The 25,161-nt window shown below is 38.0% G+C and overlaps 1 protein-coding gene across 1 annotated transcript in view; it reads left to right on the forward strand.

Moving 5' to 3' along the window:
• The window catches only part of USH2A (usherin), a 779,248-nt gene that overhangs the window by 158,913 nt on the left and 595,174 nt on the right, over nt 1-25,161 (forward strand). Inside the window, exons 13-14 of the mRNA XM_060022310.1 lie at nt 9,324-9,507; nt 21,592-21,755. Coding sequence (XP_059878293.1) covers nt 9,324-9,507; nt 21,592-21,755 — 348 coding nt within the window. The remainder of the gene's footprint in view (nt 1-9,323; nt 9,508-21,591; nt 21,756-25,161) is intronic.

The following is a 25,161-nucleotide window of genomic DNA, read 5'->3' on the forward strand; positions in this document are numbered from 1 at the left end:
AGGCAGGGAAGTTCCTGGGAGAAGGATGAAGCAGCAGGCTGCCACTTTACATTCTGAGTCTTTAAGTTCTATTTGATTTTAAAAACTATCTGCATGTAAATTTTGATAGAAATAAAAATTTAAAAATTATTGGAAAAATCATACTCAATTCTCATGGTCTCCTGACCCCTTTCTCTTGGGGATTTATCTGGTAGAGTGTTGTTTTTTTAGGAGGATAATTTCTTAGTAGCTATTTGCCTAAGTACAGATGACACAAAACTCCTCTCCAAAGGTGTATGGCAAACTGTCCTCTCTTTTAAGGAGGATATAGAATGGGGACCATCACTGTTAATGAAAATAATTATCATATTTAAAGTTACCGTGTATTTTATTTACTAGTGCAGTTGTCATATTTCCTTTGAGTTTTGATATCTTGACAGTAAGGATTATATTATGCAGCTTACATAGCCACAATATTGATGTAATTCCTTGTATATTGCATGCAGTCAGTAAGTGGTTTGTTTAATTGAAATGAGAAATAATCAGGAGTTTTAACAGAGACATCTGTATTAGGTAGGGTTCTCCAGAGAAAAAGAACCAATAGGAGATGTCTGTGTGTATATACACACATACATACATATATATATGTGTATTTTTTTTCCACTGAATATACTAGTCCATGGGAGGATCTGAACTCCTGACCCTCCTGTTCTGATTTAAGCCTGTTGATCTATAGTTCTGTCACATGCTGTATCCTAGGTCTTACCTTTGCAACTGTACTGAAGATTTCCTTCACATATCCTGTGGTGGATCCCGTTTCCTGAGTCCTATGTGTTCTTTTTTCTTGATTTATTTGTGTATTTGGTAGAGCAAATGCTCCAGTAGCTTCTGAAAAGGAGTACAGGGAGGAAAGTGATTTTTTTTAGAATTTTGAACACCTGAAATTATCTTTCTTCCATACTCATAGCGGTTTGAAATTGTACCATTATATAGAATCCTTTTCACTCAATAAATTTATTTCACCATTATCTTCTAGCAGTACCAACTAGATTCTTGTTTCTTTCTCTTTTTTTTTTACATTCCAGAAACTTTACCATTTCTATATCCCTCATGTCAGAAAATTTCATGATGAGATGCTTTTTTGATAAATACTTTCGCTGGTAATTCAGTGGGGCATTTTGTCTGTAGATTAATGTTCTTATGTTTTGGGAAAATCTATAAAACACCTTCATAGCAACATCTAGACCAGTGTTTGACTGAACAATTGGACATCAAATCTAGCCAAGTTGACCCATAAAATTAACCATCACAGGTACCCTTTCATATAATCCCCCTGTTCACTGTAGCACTTCCTCCCTGTACCTGTTGAGTACAGACCCCCTCTGGCATAACTTCTAAAGAGAAAACTCATTTTCTTTTCCCAAAATGTGAGAGGGAAAACCTTCTGTTTGGGGAAAGTCACACCTGCCTTCAGAAATCTCTGAAGCCTTCAGTTTCACTTTTTTCCCAGAGTTATGAAAACCTGCGTCAATTAGCTTATTGTTGGCCTGTCCCCCTGCAAGTGCTTGGCTTTTACTTGTAGACGTCTGTCCTGAGTGGCAATTTCCTCTTCTGTTCTTTTTTTTTTTCTTTTTAATGTTTTGGACTTAGAAGGGAAAAATTGTCCAATCAACCAAGCTTAACTGAAAATGTTACCCTAGTATTTTCTGGGTTTAATCTTTTCAGATCAAATCCTTGCGGTCAACCTTGAGTTTTCCCATAATTCTTGTCTCTTCTATCAAAATCAATCTTGTTGGTTTCACATATATCCAGGATTTGACCACTTCTCACCCGCCTCACTTACCCATCTTGGTCCAAGCCGTGGTCACGTTTCTCCTGGACTTTCCCAATAGCTGCCTGAATTCCCTGTTTCTCTTCTTTATCCTTCTCCAACATGCAGGCAAAGTGATGTGTTCAGACTTCGGTCAGATCATATCACCGTACCCTGCACTGGCTCTCCATCATTGTAAGGAAACAGCAAAGTTGATGGACTCTAATGGCCCCCATGATCTGTAATGCCCATGACCTCCATGACTTCATTTCCAGACGTAGGTTGTTCCTCTCCAGCCTACAAGTCTCATTGCTTTTCTCAGGTTGTTCAGTGCTCTATACCAGGGCGTGGAGCACATCACCATAGTGGGGGGTCCATGTATATTTCCTGAACTAGTGAATGACTTACACTGAAGAATATCTCAATGCCCTTCTCCTCTTTTTAGGCATGGGCATAGTGCAAGCCTGTGAGTGTTTCTTTAGCTACACATAGGGAGGATGTGGCATTCTACCTTGCAGGGAGGAAAGACACTAGTGGCCTAAGGACCTGATGCATTTTTTGGACAGCACAAGGTATTCTGTACACATATGCATAGCCTATGGAAAAGTCAAAGTGTGTTTGTGGACCTCTGTTTTTTTTCTTCTTCTTTTTTTTTTCTGTTCTGCATTGTTCTAGCTTCAGAAACTACTTTGAATTTTGTTTTCTGGGTTTTATCGTCTCTGCCCTTGAAACTTAGATTGAAAAAAAGAAACCTTGATCCTGAAGTATCTTTATTATAAACGGATGCTTCACGGTAGCCAGCCTGGCAATGGGCACATTAAAAGGCACTGCTGCAATCGGAAGCTTTCTTTCTACTTCTTTAAACCCATCTGAGAGAACTAGATTATATCCTACAGGGGGGACCACCACACCGATGTGTGCGAGCATCGAGCCGCGGAGGGAGCAGTATGGACAGTGGTGGCGAATGAACGAGCACAAGGACTCCAGACTGCCTTTTTCGTCTGTGATTGTAAATATCACTGACCATCCTAGACTAGTACACATGGACTCTTGCCCTACTTTCGTAAAAAGCATTATTAAGGAAGGTGCATATAATGAAACCTCATGTATTATTAACTTAACCTTACTAGGAATGTACAAGGAATAGGCTTAATTCAACGAAAATTTATAGGCAATTTGTTAAAGCAGCAGTGCACATTAGAAGGTACATTAGAGCCACATTGGTTTTAATATGCCATTCAATAACTCGAAAAGAGGTTAAGAATGCTGCTTAACCTCCATTAAGTATTTTAAAAATGCTTTAATTTAAAATTATTTGGAGTGTGTGTACATACATGGATGGACACATACCTACACTCATAAATAGAGCACGGAATATGTTTTCCCGGTTCGTTTTTTCAGGACTGGATGACCTCATAACATTTGGCAGCAGGCAGTTAATCAGAGGCCGGGTGGAGAAAGGCAGGGAACCGTGTCAAGGCGTCCCCAGCCAGTGACCCACCCTTGTCCTTGAGAACTAGAGGCAGAGAGGGTTTATTGAGGATCCTGCAGCTTTGGAATAAAATAAAGGCTAATTTATAATGAAAACAGCTTCACATGACATGTTTCGCGCTAATAGGACAATTCCTCATGCTTCCCTCTGGTATTTACTTTGGGTTTGCTTTTATAACTCATACAGACCATTAGAAAATAAAGTATCTTGTTTCATTAAGAAGTGTATCATAGTTGTCAAGAAATGAGCTCATCAACCATCATTGCATGCAAGACCCTGCCAATGGAATTGGAATTAGATGGCTGATACTCCATTAAAAATCAGTGCATCAAAATTGAGATCCGATTATGACACATGCCCCAGTGTTCGGTGAAACGGCTTTTCCAGATTAGCCTGTTTTCCGCAGAAAGACCACAGAGTAAGAGCCTTTTCCTTAATAAACCACCAGGAAAGAATCTTGTCATAGGAAATATGGATCACAATCCTACTCACATCTGGGGGAAAAAAAAAAAAGGATATTGACAGGTCATTATCTAAATTTTAGGAAAATCCCACTTGCATTGAAAACTGCCTAGTAAAAATTACAATGATGATAATAGATAATATTTACCAAGTGTATACTGTATGCCAGACCCCGGAATAGTGTTTTATCTAAAAAAATTCCATTTAACATGCACATTATTTCTGTGATGGAAGGACCAGTATTATTTCCTTAGGGGAAACGCAGTCTCATTAAGTAGAAGAACCATTTACAAATCCAAGTCCATCTGACCCCAGAATCTGCACTCTGAAAGAGTGAAACTCTTATTCTGAATCCCTCTTTATTTGTTATAAACATTCACTTAACAAATATTTGAGGGTGGGTTGAAATAGAGACTCTTACAAGTGTCTGTAACCTCCCCCCAGTGCTCAAACTCATCTCAACCCATGTTTCTCGCTACTGCTTCAGGTCCTGGGATATTTCATTTGTTGTGCTGAATCTGAATAATAGTTACAAAATAGAAATGAACAGAGCTGTGAGCAGCTACAGTGATCAAGTGATGGAGAGCCGACCGAGAGGGCTAGGAGTGGGCTTACTCCACGGGCAAAGTTAGAGAAGTGTTTGAGATGTTTGCCGTGGCATAGGACAGAGACTTTAGAGCATGCATCTGAAAACTATTGAGACTGAGAAAAGTGAGAGCAAAGAAAAAGTTTTGCTGTGGATTATGAATATACATGTGTATCTGTGCACTGTAATCTCTAAGACATAATCAGAGCGCTGCTTCTTTATATTCATGGTTGTTATTGGATTTGATTCTTAGAGAATATACTTATGAAGGCTTCTCACGGATACTCAAATAGGAAAACCAGGTTTTTTATAAAACAGAAAGTCCGATAGAATAATTTCCCTTATATAAGCATCTTATTCTATCCTTCATTCTACGAACTGGAGACATATTTTTGGAGTGATATTTTCTTTCTGAAGCCCTGTTCCATCCGTTGATCTGGCAAGGATTACATTTTGAATTTATCGTGCTTATCCATATACATTTCCTACTAATCCTCCCTGATACCCTACCTCTTCTAACCACTCTCATGACTCACAGATTTATGTTTACCATTTTCTCTTCAGTATTAGAGATATCATCTGATAATTGTAAAGAGTAACAGATATCCTCCCATCCGTCTACTCATCCATCCTTTCACCCATCTATCCATTTCCTTCACATATCCATTTTTTTCAATTAACGTCTATTGAATAAATTACTATACACCAGAGCCTGTGCTGCTGTAAGATATACAACCAGAAATATATGAAGGCATTACAGTTTAGTAGGGGAAACTGACTCATGTGCAGATTATAACATATTTGTGAAAGTGCAATATTAGAAATGCATAAGATAGAGAAGTAGTAAAATCAAGGGACTGATTAATTCTTGAAGGCTGGGAGACATAAAGAACCTAGTAGTGTTTCCTGAGCTGGGTTTTAAAAGCAAATAGGATTCGGCAAGGTATTCAAACAGGGGAAGCAGTCCAGGAAGAAGCAATAGGAGGAGGAGGGCATTTAAAATACATCTAAACTAGTCGAAAATGAGTTTTTCAAATGTTTAAAGAGAAATGATAGCTTGAGATGAATAATCATATTTATTTAGCATTTGTTAACATTTGGTCAAATCTATGAATAATAATTTTAGCATGATTTTTATACAAAACCATCAAATGGAGGAAAATTGTTATTTTAATTTGAAAATTAGCATCATCTCCTACACTTCATTTTGAAAAGATTGACTTGCAAAACCATTTCTCAAATAGTCCTTTGTTGCCTGGGGTAGGTGAGCCACAAATTCCTCCCTAGACTTTTCTCTTAACGTGGTGTCCATTCTCTGGTTGAAGATGAGAATTGTTTCTTCTAAATGGCTCATAATTAGTGCTTAGCCTCAGCTCTGCCCTCCTTTTCTGAATAAGGCCTAGAGGTTAAACTTGTTTTCTCTCTCCCATTTCCAGACCTTAGCAAAGCCTAGTTGTTCACGGTCCTCAGGAGGGACATTGCTAGGAAATGGGCTCTTCTTTTATGTCCAGGGCAGGTGCTCTGCTGTGCAAATAGCCACTACAGGAGAGGATACCAGCTGCCTGGCTAATAACTTTGAACTCTAAGGATGCTGTAAGCCTTCTCCTGGATAAAGCAATACTCTTTTATGATATGGGTGACTTTTTGCGTTAGCTGTATAACACATTGTTTCCCACATGAGACTTGTCTGGTCTGGGACTGGAGTTAGAAAGAAAACTGGAGAAAAGAAGAAACTTTAGTGGGCTGATTTGGGGGTGTGAGCTCTCAGCCCTGCATAATGGAAGGTAATACCTTTGTCCTAATGACCGTGCTTTAAACTGTGGTACAAAATCACCCATGGAAAGAAATCTCCAAAAGACCAGTTAAAATGATGCAGACACGTACTTGGGGAAGATGAAGTGGACCTAATGGAGGGAGATCAGAAATCTATTGAGTTTAAAAAGAAAAAAAAAAAGAAAGAAATTAAGGTCAGTTATCTTTAAGCTACACTCAGGAGCTGAAGTTTAAGTGGGAGGGAAGTTCTAACTACAGAACTACTTCTGTAGTTAGGAGTCATAAAAGGAGAGGTAATGGTCTAGAATAAGGCACATTCAGGTAAGGCAGGAAGTAATCATTGAGCAGGAAAGTACCTGAGTCATCCTAATCAGAACTGCTTAAAAATAGGACAGCTGAAATACTGGTGGGATTAACCTTTATAATCATGCTGCTGAGAGGAGGAGGGGAATTAACCCTAAGACAAACTCCTATGTAGTCTTTTCCTTGAAGCCCTAACCTCCAGGCTGCAGCCTCCCTGGCTGCTTTAATACCTTTCTTGTTCTTCTCTGCTGATACCTCTGATTTTTCTGTGCCCTTCTTTAGTCTCCAAAACTTGGGCAACCCAATCTTCTGCACCAAAATCTACACTCCTGGTCTTTACAGATTCATCTAACAAATCATTTTTTTGTAAAAATCCTTCCTAGCTGTCCTAGATTTCTCTGTGGCTTGAACCTATTGCAAAAAGTCCAAATTAATTCTACTTCTAAGTATCGGTGCTAATGGGGAATTTATCCAAATTGGAGAGCTGTTAGTACATGAATGATGCCATCGTCATGAACCTTAAGGACCTAGGTACCTTCACACAAGGGAAAATACATAGAATCCCAGCCACAATGGTCTTGAGTCTAAAATAGAAGCCTTCTACGTTTGTGATTTTGATCACATGGTGAGTCAGATAGGAAACTATGTAATAACTGTCAGGGCCATACTCTATTTCTGGCAACACATATAAAGCAAATTGCTGTTGGTGAATGCAAAGAAGCAAAGGGCAGAATCTCGTTGCAAATTACTATCAAAAATGATAGTCTTATTTCTCTCCAATTGAATGGCACAGATTTTGAGCTTCTTTCTTTTCTATTTTACTCCTCCTGAAACTTTTTAAGAGAGAATATGCAGGGCCTAGGAGAAGAATAACAAATTAATTGTTGGTAGCTGTAAAAGAATGGCTTGTTCTCAACTAAAGCCTCAAATGAATTTTACAGTGTTCCAATTACTTTTGGTTTTCCCCCTAAAGAATAGATACCACAGAGTGCTTCCCTGTGTGCTCACGCTTTTTCTCTCTTTCGTATCACTGATATTTTATAAATGTAAGTTAGTGATCCTGACAACTGTACCACTTATTTTCATTCGCCAGAGCTTCATTCATTGTTTCAAGAAAATTCCTTGTAACGTTATGCACACTTGTGTGTGTATATATGTGAATATGCGTATGCATGTGTATACACACGTACATGCACAAACACACATATCACACAACACCCAGAACCATTTCTCCCTCATATGACTGCTTCATCATCCAAATGTCCAATGCGTTTCTAATTTTATAACTGTTGATTTCCACCTTCTGGGTCCAAGAAATTTTAAGTCACTGGAAGATATTTTTGAATCATATTTTATTTCCCTTCTTTTTCTATAAGAAAAAATACAGATTTTATAATTAATCTAAATTCTGTTTTTGTTTTTTTAAATATAGTACTTGTTGGGATCAATGCCTACCTCATAATTTGGTGCAGTTTTGTGAATTCCAGTGTTCGAGTGCCTCCTTTGTGGCAAGCACTGTATTGGATGCTGGGTAGACAATGATGAATTAATCAGATGAGGTTCCTGCCTTCAGGGTGGTTACAGTCTGGTGGAAGTGAGATTAATTGTAATTTTCCTCAGCACTCTATAGGAAATAGAATGCTGTGAAACTAACAGGCATACCTGAACTAGCGCAGAATAGGTTACTGGAGGAAGAGTCACAAGACCTGATATGCATAGAGTGAGCTAAGCAGAAAAGGTGGGTCCACATCATTTCAGCAGACAGAACTGCCCATGAAAAGCATTTAGGCATCAAGAACAGAATGAAGTATGACTGGGGCAGATGGGATGAGCTGTAAAATGAAGCTAGGGAGATAGGCAGCACCTTACTGGAGGGTTGGAAGCTGTGCTAGGATTTATTTTTTTCCTAAAGGGAATAGGACGTTATGAAGTAATTTTAAACAGAGGAATGAGGTGTTCAGTATACACTCTGAAAAAGATGGTTCCAGCTACACTATGAAGAATAGATTGGAGGAGGACAAGAGGGATGCTAGGGGGTGAGACAGCCTCTGTGGTTGAGATGCCTGGGTTTGAATCTGCTATTTGTCAACTCTATCATTTTAGGAAAGTTTGTTAACCTTCCTAACTTTCAGTTGTCTAATTTATGTAATAGACATAATAATGCCTGAATTATTAACATTGCTAACAGTCAGAACTAAATGAAACAGTGAATATAAAGTTTTTATCATAGCCTCTGGTACATAGTGTTAACTATAGAAAACTTGGTAGTGACTTTAACCAGGGAGGTGGCAGTGGGGATGGAGAGTAGAAGATTTAAAATTCTTAGAAGGCAGTGTTCATAGGACTTGGTAATTTGCTATATGTAGGGGCACAGGGAAGTGAAGGACTCAAGAGTTGCCAGTTTTAGCAAAATATAGGATGCTCAATTAAATTTGAATTTCAAATGATAATTTTTTAATATGAGCAAATATCACACGGGACATAATTTTACTAAAATAATCATTGGTTATCAGAAATTCAAATTTAACTGGGCATCCTGTATTTTATCAGGCTATCCTACCAAAGATGTCTCAGAGTTCCAGCTGAAGCAACTGAAGCAATAGATGGTGGTGCTATTTGCTGAAACAGAGATGATTAGAGGAGGGACCAGTCTTTAGTGGAAAGATCATGAAATAGGTTTTACATACACTGAATCGTAGGTGCCAGGAAGACACCCAGTTACAACGTCAATTATTTACTCAGCTTTTCTTTGGCCATAATTGACATACTGATAAAGAACGGCTACAGCCACGTTTGTACAGGGACTTAGATAGTGCCGTGTTAGAGCGTTCTGTTTTTCAATGTAATCAAAATGTTATTTTTTAAAGAAAAGACTGGGTAGAAAGTATAATAAAAACTTTTCATTGCTTCATTTCCAGGTTTTTATATTTCTCCAGGCAATGCCACTGGCTGCCTGCCATGTTCATGCCACAAGACTGGTGCAGTTAATCACATCTGTAATAGCTGGACTGGTCAGTGTGTTTGCCAAGATGATTCCATTGCCGGGCAAAGTTGTGACCATTGTAAAGACCTTTACTTTGGATTTGATCCTCTAGCTGGAAGGTAAGTGTTTATAAGAATTAATAATTAAATGTTTTTACTAAATTATATTTGTAATTACTTTTTTTTTTTTTTTTACTAACTGATTTTTTGGCAGTATCTTCTGTAAAAAGGGATATTTTCTGTCCCCCTTAGTCTGTGGATATATTCTTTTATGCATTGATGTCTGCATTTATTAAACATAATAGTAATCTTTGCATATCTCCTAGAGTTCCAATGTATGGGTTGCTGTACGTTGATAAATGTGTCCAGTATTAGGGCCTGGGAATATTTAATAAGATAAAATCCTTTTTCTGTAAAGAACTCAAAATTTGGTTGTGGAGAAAGACAGGTAAAGAAATATCCATAAAAGTAAATACACAAGCACATACACAGGCTAAGATAGGTATCATATGTGTGTATATACTTTGTTCTACATGGACCCTGAATTTATTACTGCATTCATTTATGTTCCTTTTGCCTTTCTAATTTAGGTTTAAAGACTGGCAGATGAGAAACATAGCTTTGAATTCAGTGATAAGATTTTTTTTTTCCCAGTGTGTAAAGTACCTTCTGAAAGTAAATTAACCACTTTTCAAAGTCACACTGTCTTTAATGTTCTACTTCTTACTTCCTGTGTATCTGTGGGCATTTGCTTTCATGCAGATGTGTTCATTGCTGTACTTTTGAAGGTGTGCTGGAATGCCAATTCCATGTGTGTTTTCTTGGTCTGGTCAGGTAATAAATCTGTCTAGGATTGGGACTGTATCCATGAATTCTTTGACGTTCCTATCCCCAAGAAACTAGTGTTGTGTCTGCACACACCAACCAAATCTGTCTCTCAATATGTGTCTGTGAGTGTTTATAAATATAAAGGCTAAGTGCTCAAGGGTTTGAGATGATTTTTTCAACTCATCGTCACCCTGCTGCCTGCCTTTTGGCTGTTACACTCTTCATTAACAGCTTGATTAGAGCGTGGACAGTGTGACGGGGTAAATTATTGAAAAAGAACTCAAGCTAGTTCATTTGGCTTTCTACTAAAATTCAATTTGATTAAAAAACTTTAATATAATATTTAAAATATTTATTAAAACAACTTTATGTTCTTATTACATATCTTATATTTCAAATCCATGCTGTTCCACTTCTGTTACCATTGGAATATCATCTTGGTTAGTCTGAGAGCATTACCACTCTTCTGTACAAATATGAAATTACTCTGAATGAGTATAGAAAACACATGGTACAGTAGATGTTAAATAAAAAGTATTACCAGGATCTTGATAGTAAGATCAGGGCCAGTTATTGCACCTACCACCCCCTCTACATACTTTTTGTTGAAAGACCATCTTACAAATTTCCCAGTTGGAACTCCGGGGTTGGTTTGTTTCACTACTGGCAGCCTCTGTCTTTAGATTTCCTATCTCTTCCATAGTCTTTCTGACAACACTTAATTACCAAGAGAAAAATATCTTCCCCACTCAGCAGTCCTTGGAATACTCATGCCTATCTATGACATTTTGTGCCAGCAGTCACTTACCTATTTCCCCTCTACTGAGCTCCCTTGTTATTCTTGCCAGTGTTGTCACCAAAACCCCTACTTAATGACCAAAAGATGTCTAATTGTCTTGGCTTTTTCACTTAACTTGCTTTAAGTGAAACCTGATTCCCTTCATTACATGGCTTCCCCTACCCTTCAGTGTTTGTAAACTCAGGCTGATCTTCACCCCATTCTGCTTCTCCCTCATTTATCTACCCACCCCAATCTAATCCAGGACCAAGAATTGCTTACGAGTAGCGTTCTATCACCTATCACCCTGCAGTTGGACTGGCTAATGTGGGAATCAGACTCCCTGGGTTAAAAGCTGGCTTGAAATGTTAACCTGAATTGATGAGGAATAAATAGGAAGAGCCAGAAATGTAGGTATAAAATACATCCTCATCATCACCACCACCACCACCACCACCACCACAACAAATACATTATTAGAAGGTGCCAAGGTTAAAATTAGGAAAGCAGAACTCAGTAAAATAAAAGGGATGAGTGCAGGCTGTAGTCTAGGAGATAGAGCCAAAGTTTGAAAAGCTGGCAGCTTCTATAGCATAAAAAATCCAGAATAAGTGTGAGTTCAAAGCAAAAAGACTTATGACAAGTGTCATATAAATACAATTGTATATCTTTACATATTAGGTGACTGATAATTATATTGAGTCAAGTAAGGAAGTACACACACACGCCATATTTTCTTTATCCATTTATCCATTTACGGGCATTTATGTTGTTTCCCTATCTTGGCTATTGTGAATAATGCTGTAGTGAACATAGGGGTGCGGATATCTCTTCACGATCCTGATTTTATTTCCTTTGGATATATACCCAGAAGTGGGATTGCTGGAATCATATGATAGTCCTATTTTTAGTTTCTTAAGGAACTTTCATACTGTTTTCCATAGTGACTGTACCAACTTACATTCCCACCAGTAGTGTACAGGGCTTCCCTTTTCTCCACATCCTCACCAACACCTAGCTTTTTGATAATAGCCATTGTAACAGGTGTGAGGTGATATCTCATTGTGGTTTGATTTGCATTTCTCTGATGATTAATGATGTTGAGCACCTTTTAATGTACCTGTTGGCCATTTGCATGTCTTCTTTGGAGAAATGTCTATAAATATCCTTTGCTCATTTTTTTAAATTAGGGTTTTTTTTTTGCTATTGAGTTGTATGAGTTTCTTATATATTTTGGATATTAACCCCTTATCAGATAGATGGTTTGCAAATATTTTCTCCCATTCTGTAGGTTGTCTTTTTTCACTCTGTTGGTTACTTCGTTTGCTGTGCAAAAGCTTTTTAGTTCATCTTTTTTTGCTTTTTTGCCTGAGCTTTGGTGTCATAACCACAAAATCATTGCCCAGACCAATGTCAAGAAGCTTTTTCCCTATGTTTTCTTCTAGTAGTTTTAGACTCTGATATTAACTTTAAGTTTTTAATCCATTTTGAGTTGATTTTTGTATATGATGATTTAGGGTCCAATTTCATTCTTCTGCATGTGAATATTTAGTTTTGCCAGCACCATTTATTGAAGAGACCATCCTTTCCTCATTGTGTGTTCCTGATAACCCTTTTTGAAGATCAGTTGACTGATATGCATGGATTTGTTTCTGGGCTTTCTATTCTGTTCCCTTCGTCTGTGTGTCTGTTTTTAATGCCAGTACCATACCGTTTTGATTACAATAGCTTTGTAATATATTTTAAAACCAGGAAATCTGATGCCTCCAGTTTGGTTCTTCTTGTTGAACCCATGCTTTGCAACTTAAAATAGCTGTAGGACTTTCTGTTACCTAAGAAAGACCAGAAATGCCATACAGTTGACTCACTTTATATCCAGGTGGCAGACAGGGGAATTAGCCCCATATGATATATTTAAAGGATCAGTGAAAGATGAAAGTAAAATTAATTTATGATTGCTTTTTATGACTAATGGTTTTCCAGTGTGCTAATTATTTTATTGTTTGCACTTTTCTTAAAATCATCTTTTCCTTTGATTCCCAAGATTCTGCTTCTCTGATTTGTTTTCTGTTTCTTTTGATGATTAGTCCTCTTTAATCTGGCCCTTCAACTTACATATCAACGTCTATGATTTCAACCTCTACATGCCTGTAAATGACTTTCAAATATATTATCACATCTTCAGATCCCCATCATGGGCTCTAGGCCTATGGCTAGTTGTCTCTCTGAGTTTTAAATTTGCATGCCTCTCGTGCATCCCATTCTTAATATAACCAACACAGAAAAAATTCTCATTTGCATTACTTTCCTCACCTCTGCCAAAAATTAAAAAAATAAAAGTCTCATGCCGTCATCATCTTAGTGAAAGGGATATAAATCTTAAAATAACTATTCAAGTCTGCACCACCCACGTGCGACTCAGGATGCTCTCAGATTGGGCAGGGTTGGCTCTTGATATTAGCATACGCTGCTGCTGGAAAGAGCTATTGAAAGCAAGAGCCACCACGTGTAATGCAGCTTCTCTGAAATAAATAAAGCCTTCCTTAACCACAAAGACCCAAAGAAATCAGCAGGATTTGTCCCTTGTTAAATCAGTCATCTGGAATGCCCTTGTCTAGAGTTGACCCTTCTATTCCACTGATGAATTCTACTGCCGCATTTCACTTTAACATCGATGATAGAGAAGAAATCCTCTAGCACAGAAGGTCATAGAGAAAGATGTTTCAAAATGTGACAATGAGAATTGCTTGAATGTATACTTTTGCTCATCACTGAGAAGAGATAAAAATGGATTTTATTCTTTTTATGTTTTCCATTCCTTTCCTGAATGATATTGAAATCTATTTGTTGACTTCTGGTTGTTCTTGTGTATATATACTAACACTGACTATTTTGAAAATGTGTGCAAAGATGGCTACAACATATGGGATTCCATCTAGTATAAGGAATTTTTGTTTTCTGAAGGAAAAAAGCCACTCATAGTCTAAATGTAGACAGACATGCAGTTAGGAAAATAACTATTTGTGCCCAGATGTTAAAATTTTAAAAAAAGAAAGAAAATCATCTAAAATCATTTGACTGTACCTTGTAGGTACTTATAAGTATAAATTTATTTCATTAATTTCCAGCATTCTACAAAGAATATAAGTATTTTATGTTTAAGCAAGGAGAAGATGCAAGTATCATTGTATCTCTTCATTGATTTTGAAAATAAATTGACTTTCTCATCTGCTTTCTCCATTTATATATTCAGGGGATTTTACTTAACCCCTCCGTGAAGTTCACACATACCCCTTACCCTACTCCATCTTCTCTTTATTGTGCACAGCTGTGTTTGCTATATTTTTCTCTTGGCTTATTTTATATACTTTTTTTTAATACTCCCAAGGGCAAAATAAGTAACATAAAATAGGACCTGACCCTAAACTACAGCAACAGTGACAAAAAATGCCCCGAACACAACAGTAACAAAATCATTTGCCTGTTTTCATCTAAGTAGTCCATTCTTCAAAAGCTCCCTATCACAAAAAAGGGCATGTGTTTTTAAAAAGCTGATCCAAGTGCAAAAATCACTCCATTTACCTTGGACACATAAGGCAAACGTGATTTAATCAGTATTGAAAACAATGAAGCAAAAATAAGTCTGCCCACTGGAAAAATCAATAAAGCAAAAAAAAAGAATAAAAATATATCATATTTGTCTAAACCAAAAACAATGAGACAAAAATGGGCCACATTCAGTTCGTCTCAGTGGGTAGTTGAGACCCGTATTTGACACAGTGCACTCCCTAGCACTGTCCGCAAGTTGACCTGTAACTACGAGTCCTCTTTCTCTCAGCCCACAAGACGGTTCCAGTTCATCTGGGGCACCACCATTTTCTCACATACCATCCAAACCTCACAATCCCCTAAAGATTTTTTCCATAATGACTTCTTTTCTTTCCATTCATTAGTGGTATATTGTCTTTTTTTAGCCTTAAGGAGCTAGAAGTATCACTATGTGTCTTCTACTGACCAGCTGACACACAATGAACTATGATTTCCCTCAGATAGTAGGGAATTGGGATCTAGGCTGGCCAGGGAATCAAAAGGCTCAGACTTCTAAAACATAAAGTAAAATTCTTCTGTGACCAGATTACTTTTGGTTTTACTGCGCAAGTTCTCCATTTCACCACTAAGTTAAATATTTGGTCTGGCCATCTTTTGACATGCATATTTCCAAGGGATCTCAATCGGTCTCTTTTTCTGAGAACCAGATCAATGACTTCAAAGGGAAGCAGATAACTTTCTTGTCCTTTGGTGGTATCACAGTGGAATGCTGGGGAATGTTCCTCACAGATTCATTCTCCTCTATGACTCTTTGTTAGACAGCTAGTTCTCATCTAGGGTGATGGGGCTAAAGGGCCACATGCCTCTCATCGGCTAGCCACCTAGCCAGGGCTCACTCGTGAGGGAGTGGATGAGTTCCCAAAGAGAGCAGAAAGGTGCTCGGACACTTGAGACCTATGCTTGGAACTGCCACAAAGTTACTTTTGCCTTAGTCTGTTAGCCAAAGCAAGTCACAGGCCAGCACATATTCAGAGGTGGAGAAATAGACTCTACTTTTTGATGGAAGGAATTGCACAGTTAGTTGCAAAGGACCTGCGTAAACAGAGAGGTGAAGAGTTGTGGTCATTTTTGCAATCTACCGTGACCACTAGATGATATATTCTCCTTTAATACAGGTTCTGTATGGCTCTCTAAGAAATCTCAGTTTTTATAAACTAGTAGCATGTATTCAATGTGATATAATAGGAATAACAGTGTTGGCATCAAGGTGTTTAGGTTCCAATTACGGCTGTTCTACTAGACCAGGCCTATTCGTGTCCTATTCCTGCTATGATAATTATTTACTACAAACTTAGCAGCATAAAACAACATGAATTTATTATCTTATAGTTATGGAAGCCAGAAGTCCTAAGTTAGTTTCCTTGGGCTAAAGTCAAGGTGTCAGCAGGCCTATGTTTATCTTGGACAGCAGGAGAAGACCCACTTCCTTGCTTTCCCCAGTTCCAGACACCACCCCCATTCCTTAGCTCATGGCTCCTTTCTTCACCTTCAAAGCCAGCACAGTAGTGTTTTCTGTCTTCTCTGATCTCTGCTTATGTTCTTACATCTTCTCTCTCTGACTCTCACCTTCTTGTCTGTCTCCTATCAGGACTCTTGTGATTCCATTAGATACTTAGATAATACAGGGTAATCTCTTTATCTCAAATCTGCAAAGTTCCTTTGCCAAGTAAGGTAGCACAAGTTCTGGAGATTGGAACTTTGACGTTGTTGGGGGGGGTAATAGTTCAACCTACTACACCAGGGTTCAGCAAACTGTGGCCTGTGGACCAGACCTGGCCTGCCACCTATCTATGGAAATAAAATTTTATTGGAGCGCAATCTTCACATACTGTCTATGGCTGCTTGCACACTACTACAGCAGAGTTGAGTTGCCCCAGAGGTCATTTGGCCACAAAGCCTAAAATATTTAGTAGTCTGGTCCTTTTAGATAAAGATTGCTGAGTCTGTAACCAAGAGTCAGTGACCCCTGAGCAAGTTACGTAATCCCACCAAGCACTGTAGAATCATAACTCTATAGATTGGGAAAGGAGCTTAAAAGTAACTTTGGTTAAACTGTACCCTATACATTTTTCTACATAAATCACCTTTAAGGATAACTGATCGTTCAGCTTCTGCTGAAAACATGGGACTGAAAAGAGCTTATTGTCTCTGAAACAACTCATCTTTATTTCAAACAACTCTAATCTCATTCTTCATATTAAGCAAAAATTTCATTCCTGTGACTTTCTTTACCGATCTTCCTTCTACCTCTGGGGTCACAGAATTAGTGTACTTGCTCCTCCCTGAGAGCACTTGAAGAATTTGACTCTGCGTTCGGACCTCAGAGTTACCATGTTCATATAATGAGGAGGTTAAGGAAAGGAACCCTAGAGCTTCTAGACATAAACGTGTGTTATTGTTAATATAGTGAGTCTTCTGGGATTTCTTTTCCTTTTAAATGTCTCGTCTTTGTGACTAGCATGTTGGACGTGGCCTACATTCCCTGTGATTAGGTGGAGTGCCAACAAAGGAGAAAGTGGCAGAGGGCCAAATACAGGACTGTGCTTAGCAAGGTCTTCTTCAGATGACAGGAATGTCCCCACCCTGGACTCGGATGACACTGTTGTCTGGATGCAAGGGAGTCACTGCCCAGGTCCAGTTCTTATGAGTCCCTTTACTTGTAGGAAGGCTTCACTAGGGCGGGTGGGCAGACTCCTCCCTCCTTGATCAGACAGCACCACTCACTTCCTCTCCATTAAGCCACGTGATACGGCTTTCAGCTCACACACAGAGGATCTCCAAACCCCAAATCCCTCTCTTATAATTCTGGACGTTGGTTCTAAGAGAATCTGGTGCTACTAGTTGGCTGTGAAGAAAGGGAAACTGGGAAGCTCAGTGAGACCACACGTCCACTGAAGAGATGGAATAGAATCTTAACCAGGGGAAAACCAGACTCCTCTGGAGGGCACTCATGGGATCCTGCACAGGACTGAACCAAGAACTCTTCTGGCCTTAGGGAGTCACAATAGAAGGCCAGCCCTTAAAGAGTGGCCCCTTCCTTGGGGAGAGGTTAGCCAGGGGGACAGCTATGCCAATCAGAAAGGGCTCAAAAGAGTTAAATTGTTATTAAAGCTATGTGTCACGTTTAGATTTACCTGTGGTGTCCTAAGTCTAAAGCTTTTCTAGTGCTTTATTCATTCATTTATTCAACAATATTTATCGAACACTTACTGGTTTCTGGTCTTTGTGCTAGGGACTGATGGAAGAAAACTCTTTGTCTAATTTCTCCAATTTGCCTTGAAGCCTCTTTCTCTTCTATTCTTAATGATTATTAATAATCCTTGACTAAAGTCCTTCAGCAATTGGAGGTCTCTTCCTTCTTTGTTCTTTATGTTAAATGATGACCCCGTCATCCACCCATCAGCAAATTAGAAAACCGGGAGTAACCCCACACCCTTATTTCCTTCTTCACGTCTCTTTTCAATGTGTCCACCCCATCCTACTGATTTCACACACTAAACATTTCTTAAATCTATCCTGCTCCTTCCCACTGTCACCACTGCACCTAATCTAGCATTATCTTACCTCTGCTTACCTGTCCACCTTTATCTGTCACCACCTTCTTGTTTGGAATTTATATCCAAAATTTTTGAATTGCTTAAAATTTCCCACCCTCTCCTGCTGTGTCTTATCTGTCTCTTTTCTCCCCTCCCTGGTTGGCTTGGCTTATTCCTATTCATCTTTTTTTTTTTTTTTTTGGCGGTACTCGGGCCTCTCACTGTTGTGGCCTCTCCCGCTGCAGAGCACAGGCTCCGGACACGCAGGCTCAGCGGCCATGGCTCACGGGCCCAGCCGCTCCGCGGCATGTGGGATCCTCCCGGACCGGGACACGAACCCGCGTCCCCTGCATCGGCAGGCGGACTCTCAACCACTGCGCCACCAGGGAAGCCCTCCTATTCATCTTTTACTATGCAGTCCAAACATCCTCTTCCAGGATTCCTTCTTACTACTCCTTTCCCTGCCCTGATCCTTTTCCACCAGAGTAGGCAGTTGGTCCTTTTCTGTGTTCCCAAAGAGTCTGTACACATCTTTACTGATTCTCTCTCCATTTTTTCATTTCTCACTAGACTGAGGGCTCCTTGAAGACAGGGACAATTCTATCTTGTTCATCTTTATGTGCTCGGTGCCTAGTCCAGTCCTGGGACATAATTAGCCCTCAGTGAATGTTATCTATGTCGGTCAATATCTTTAACTCAATTTGATGTTACCTATGAGTTGAGGCTCCAGACAGAAGAGAGGTGTCCAAAGAGAAACGTCAGTAAAGTCATCTATATCCTGGACCGTATCCGTGGGCCTCCTATTGTGGTAGCTCTCCCTCACGTGATGAAGTTTCTGACAATGAGATGCCCTATTGAAACTCATTCCCTTCATTCATAGTGATGTTTCCGCAATAGTAATAAGTAGGATAACTCTTTATCTTACTGTTTGCACAACTGGAAGAAGCTCTCTGGAAAGGAAAATATATGAGATTTGTGATTTAAGAGACAGAAGCTAATTACCTTCTTTCCCATTCTATCCAGTAAACACTAAGTTATGTAAGGGCCCAAACAGAACTGTAATGGTAACCATAATGAACTGGTCAATAAACATCACAAATTGTTTATCTATATAAATCTTGACAGATTACTCTTTATGAAATCCATTTAGCAAGTGAGGTTTTCCCATAAGGATGAAAAATGAAGATTTTAAACAGATTGCGGGAGAAGCCCTAGCTGTACCAGGAGAATCAGTGTAATAAAGGTTTCTTTATATTAATATTACAAAAACCATTTATCCTCACAAAATCAATATCACAATTCATCTTAGTTTGGTGTTTCTCTTTCTAAGCTTAAAATGTCTTTTCCTTCATTATGTATAATTTTGTTTTAATAAATGTGAAATGTATTTCATTTAGGAGATGCTCTTGAGGAAGGATAACATAAAATGACATCAAACTTGTAGCTTATCTGCTAAAGAGTCTTAGAAATGTTTAAAATTATATTTGAATGGCTGAGAAATTTACAGGAATCATTTTACGTAAACCTTAATTACAAAATTATCCCCAGCGTCCTTTAGGCTAGAAACAAACTATAATATTCAGAAAAGTCTCCTATGAACTTCATCCAGGTAAAAATCTCTCTTACTAACGTCAAGCCATTATAAGAAGTCAGAGAAGTTGCATATAACAATGGCTGGGATAAAAAGACTATGAAATCAGGAAGAGTCACATTTAGTTACTCAAAACACTGCATGCTTTCCTAAGAACTGGTTTATTCCGTTTGGATTTGGAACTTAATATCCCATGTATATTGACAGAGCTGACTTGGAGTTAAGCATGTAACAGTTAACGTGAAGAAAACAGATCTCCATCAAAGAAAGGAATTATGTTATACACTGGAAACTATTACTCTAAATGTACTGTATGTAAAAGAAATGTGATTGTCTCATGAGTGAATGGTAATAAAAGCTGAAATACTTGACACACACTTATTCGTGAGTGGTGCGGTGATATATATATATGCATTGAGAGAAGCTTGTCTCTTATTGCTTCTGCTTACCAACATTACATTAAAAGCCGACAAACAATATACTCTAAGTAATAGCATATAATGAAGTTAGGAGCAAATTAAATATTTTGTTGCTTCTGTAATTCCATTTTAATTTCCATGCATAATTTTCTTCAGATCTAAGCCTTAAACACCTAAACAAAATACCTATTTGAGATGGAGTTCTGCTGCAGTGTCTATACGTAAAGGATACAGTATAGTTGTTTGGAGGGAAACATGTCCTTTTATCATGACATAAAAAGGGCAAACTACAGTATAGTGGGTTTCAGGACAAACTGTACTTTATTTATTCCCAAGGTGATATTAGTCCATAAAACAAATTTGCAGCTTATTTAGTAGCCTTAGCTTTTATCGGCTTTTTAAAGGGTCTTGAATGATTACCCAGGAGATCACACCATAAAAGTCGCAGTGAGATGAAGTAACTCTATCCATCCAGCATCTTTATTAGAAAATATAGGGGAAGCCATACTTTTGTTTTAAATGTACCCTATGGAAGGTCTCTGTTTAAAGGTGGTAGTCTTCTTACGTGTGCTGTTTTGCTTCTCTGAGGCTTCATGGTGCCCAAATTGCTTATCCTAATCTGTGACATTGACATGGAGTGAGTGTTTGAATAATTCACTCTGAGAAAACAGGTTTTCGTTTCTACCATGGCAAAATGCCAAAACAGTGATATTTACAATCAACTTTGAGTCCAGGAAATCTAAGTCAAAATGAAGTTCTTTCATTATATTTATATCAATAGTATCTTTTCATAGATCAGAATAATGCTCTATTCTTTAATTATTTTGGGTGAATAAGTTTAGTGCATAAAATAAAAAGTGACACATAACATATATTGAAGCATCAACAGTATTTGAACGTATCTTCCTCAAACCGTTTCCTTAGCAAAACGTAGTCTTTAGAAAACTATATAATTTTTACTCTTTATAAAACTATAGGATTACAAGATTTTTAGGGGGAGCAATAAATATCATACCCAGTTTTGTATTTCACAACTTAAAAGATACTTGAAGAGATAATTTTATGGGTATCTCATCTTAATTTTTAGCTGTCAGGAGAACTGCTTTTGTGAGGATGGAAAGTTTACAGTGTCCTTAATTGAGCAACTAGTATAGAAAATAAACCATAAGATGTATCATGGCATAGAAAAAAGCAATATAACACTTTCTTGGCATTAATCAGTGTACAAAGAGATGGCTTCATAGAGATTTTATCGTGAGTGGCATTTTGATAAAGGTGTTTTTTCTGTTTTGTTGTATTTTGTATTTTTTAGCTCAGGAATCCTTTTCAATACACTGGCTAAAACAGACTATTTTATTCCACAGTGTTATTGATAGATGTAACTTATACTGTGAATTGCTAATCGAAACGTTATTCTCTTTGATGGTTTATTTGTCTTTTCAGATGTCAGCCATGCAGTTGTCATCTCTCAGGAGCCTTGAATGAAACCTGTCACTCAGTCACTGGCCAGTGTTTCTGTAAACGATTTGTCACTGGCTCAAAGTGTGATACTTGTGTTCCCAGTGCAAGCCATTTGGATATCAACAATCCATTGGGCTGCAGCAAAAGTAAGTGACCTCTCGCCCAATACTGGTATAGGAGGCAACATCACGCAGGGCACTGTCTCCTTAATTTCTCTCTCCACCGAGAACTCATCAGAAAGGCTTAGGTACAATGTGGCGAATTTAAGTGAGAAATGGAAAAAAAATTACACTAAATGAAATTTGGGTTCTTTCCCTTGATTGAATCATTGAACCTGGTTATACGATGATCTTAGTAGTGGGAAATTTACAATCGTTTGTTGCAGTGGTATCACTAACAAGGTGACCAAAGTCCTGGTTTACCCCAGACTAAGGGTTTTCCCAGAATGTGGGACTTTTCAGTGTAAAATTTAGGACAACATTGGTTCAACCAAAATGAGTGGTCACCTCACCACATAAGAACATTTCCAGATAATTTCTATAGCAAATGGAAGTTTATTGTGGGATTTATGTCCTTCCACCCCGCCCCCGCCATTATATGGACACTATGCTACTATTAGTTGTTTATTGATATTGTAGCAGTTATTATCATTATTTATCACCACATATTACTCCTGTATTTGATATTCCTGTCTTTCTACTTTAAGTTGCATTAGGTTTTTCAACATCTCTCACATTTTTAACTCTTGGAAGCCAAAGGTTACATCATAGTGTCTTTTGACTTCTCAACACTATTCTCGAGGGCCTTGAACTGACTTCTCAAGGTCACCTGCAGCCCTACAATTTCATAGCATGTCGATGATTTCTTTGTATCTACTTCAAGATCATCTGTCCTTACCTTTTCCAGAATTCCCAGGAAATGCCTGCTAAGAACATGTGGTAAGGAGCCCTCTATAATATATTGTACAATATGTTTCCTCCTTGAGGTGTCCTGAGATTGTCATGAGTCACAATGTTAGGAAATGCCACAAGTCTGGACACATCATCGTAAATAAGCATGCCTGGAGCAGTGCTATCTATATTTAAGGAAGAGAGAGAAGTAATAAAATATTGGGGTCCACAGCAACTGTACTAGTTTTGGAAGTAGTGGAAAGCAAGATGTAGCTAATGATTAACAAGACATATTCAGCTTTTGTACCTGTGTGTTTTATCTTCAGTATCCCGTGTTTCACTGGTCTCTCTGGATTTTAGGAAAAGTAAAATTGTAGGTACTTACGCTACTCTTGGGAAAGGACTATCACAATTGCCTTTGTGTATAAATACAGTCTAAACACCAATCTGGATTCATTGAACATTTAATTAATATTTGTTGTTCACTGATTAGCTATATAGTTGATTGATTTGTGTGCAACAGAAATTCCGGCATATTTCTTTGGATGTCAGTTGTAAATCATCGTTTATGATAGAATTGTGACAGCTTTACGTAACACATATGGAATCTTAGAGATTTTTTGATTGGTTCTGCCACTAATGCTGTATGAAAATATTGGCTTCTGCTCCATTTTTTGCTACCTGTTCTTGCACCTGAGACACAGTCTAGGAATTACACCTCAGGCAAAAGTGGATGGTCTTGTCACTGGAAACCTGGCCTACATTTCTTAGTAGTGGTAGATGTTTACTTTTTTTTTTTTGCGGTACGCAGGCCTCTCAGTGCTGTGGCCTCTCCCGTTGCGGAGCACAGGCTCAGCGGCCATGGCTCACGGGCCCAGCCACTCCGTGGCATGTGGGATCTTCCCGGACCGGGGCATGAACCCGTGTCACCTGCATCGGCAGGCGGACTCTCAACCACTGCGCCACCAGGAAGCCCCTACCTTTTACTTTTGATGAGTAATTTTTTCTAGATATAGAATTCTTGGTACCAACTATTCTTTTTTCTTTTGGGGACTTTAAATATGTCATTCTACTACCTTCTGGCCTCCTTTGTTTCTGTAAACCTTTAATTGTATTTCCCTTCAACTGTGTTATGAGTTGTTTTTTCTCTTACTGCTTTCAAGAGTTTGTCTTTTTCTTTCACCAGTTTGACTACACTACGTCTAGGTCTGAATCACTTTGTGTGTATCCTACTTGAATTCATTATGCTTTTTGGAATGGGAGATAAGTGTTTTACATTGAATTTGGACAGTTTGAGCCAATATTTCTTCAAATATTTTTTTCTCCTTTCTCTGTCTTTTCTCTCCTTTGTGCTTCCCATTGCATGTATGTTGACACATTATACATATGACATTTACTCACAGATCTCTGAGGCTGTTTTCACTTTTGTTAAATTTTTTTCTCTGTTCTTTGGATTAGATAAATCATATTGTTGTATATTTAAGTTCCATCTGTTGCTTTATAACAAGTTTCCTGATTCTTCTTTCATTTCAAATCTGCCATTGAGCCCTCTCTAGAGAAGTTTCCATTTTAGTTATTATACTGTTCAACTCTGGTTTTGGTGTTTTTATACATTCTCTTTCTCTGTTGAAATTCCCTTTTTGTTGAAACAAAATTACCATATTTTTCTTTAATTTTTAGAACACACTTATAATAGTTGCTTTGGCTTTCAGAGGTAGACATTATCATCTTCTTACTATAAATAAGAAAAGGGTCAGAGCATCCAACTGAAATTTGACTGCAATCTTACAATTACCAAAGTTCCCAAGCTGGGATGTAATCCCAAACTGATGGATGTAGTCACAATATTATACTTTCCTTCCTTAAAAGAGAGCCTTATACAAAGACCATTCTTGGCAATTTTGATTAATGAGTGTATGATCATTTTCTCAGAATCCTACTTTCAGCACAAAAAAGTGGATTCAAGTTATCTCATGCCCAGGGTTTCAAAATATTTATTCTTAGAGTGGTACTGAACTATCTAAACCTTCAGGTCTTTGAAAATTCTCATTAAATGTCAAACAAGCACTATTCATTCACACTGTGAAGTCAGACAAGATTGTGGTTAGAGATGGTCATAAAAAGTAATCAACTTTAAACATTTGAAAGAGCCTATGTGTGTATATATGTGTGTGTTTGTTGTCAAGGAAATTTTCACGTAATGCAAATCATTTTCTACATCCTTTGACATGGGACTGAAACATCTGTCTCTCTTTCAATCATCCCAAAAGTATTTTGCCGTCTTAGAAAATAGTTTAATGGTCAGTTTTGATTGCTCTAACCCTGAAATCTATTTTGTTCCTGAGAGCATGCGGAGTTTTAGATGTAATCACTAATATTCACTAAAAAACATTACATTGCCATGGATTACGAGGCTCTTTGAGAGTGCTGTAGATGAGACAGTTTATGAGTCTTTGAAGTTCCACTAAGAATAACAGGATTTAGAGCCCTAAATTAAAATCCACTGAAAGATCAAATGTACTGTCAGTATTCAACCAACCAAAGTGACCATAGCAAAATATGGCAAATCATTGAATTCAAAAATATAAGGTGCTGTTTGGAAATAATTCTCTCTTCATGTGTCATTTTGAGATTGTTATTACTCACTATCCTATACCTAAAT

This window comes from Delphinus delphis, chromosome 1 (assembly GCF_949987515.2).
Source record: "Delphinus delphis chromosome 1, mDelDel1.2, whole genome shotgun sequence".
NCBI classification, from domain to species: domain Eukaryota; kingdom Metazoa; phylum Chordata; class Mammalia; order Artiodactyla; family Delphinidae; genus Delphinus; species Delphinus delphis.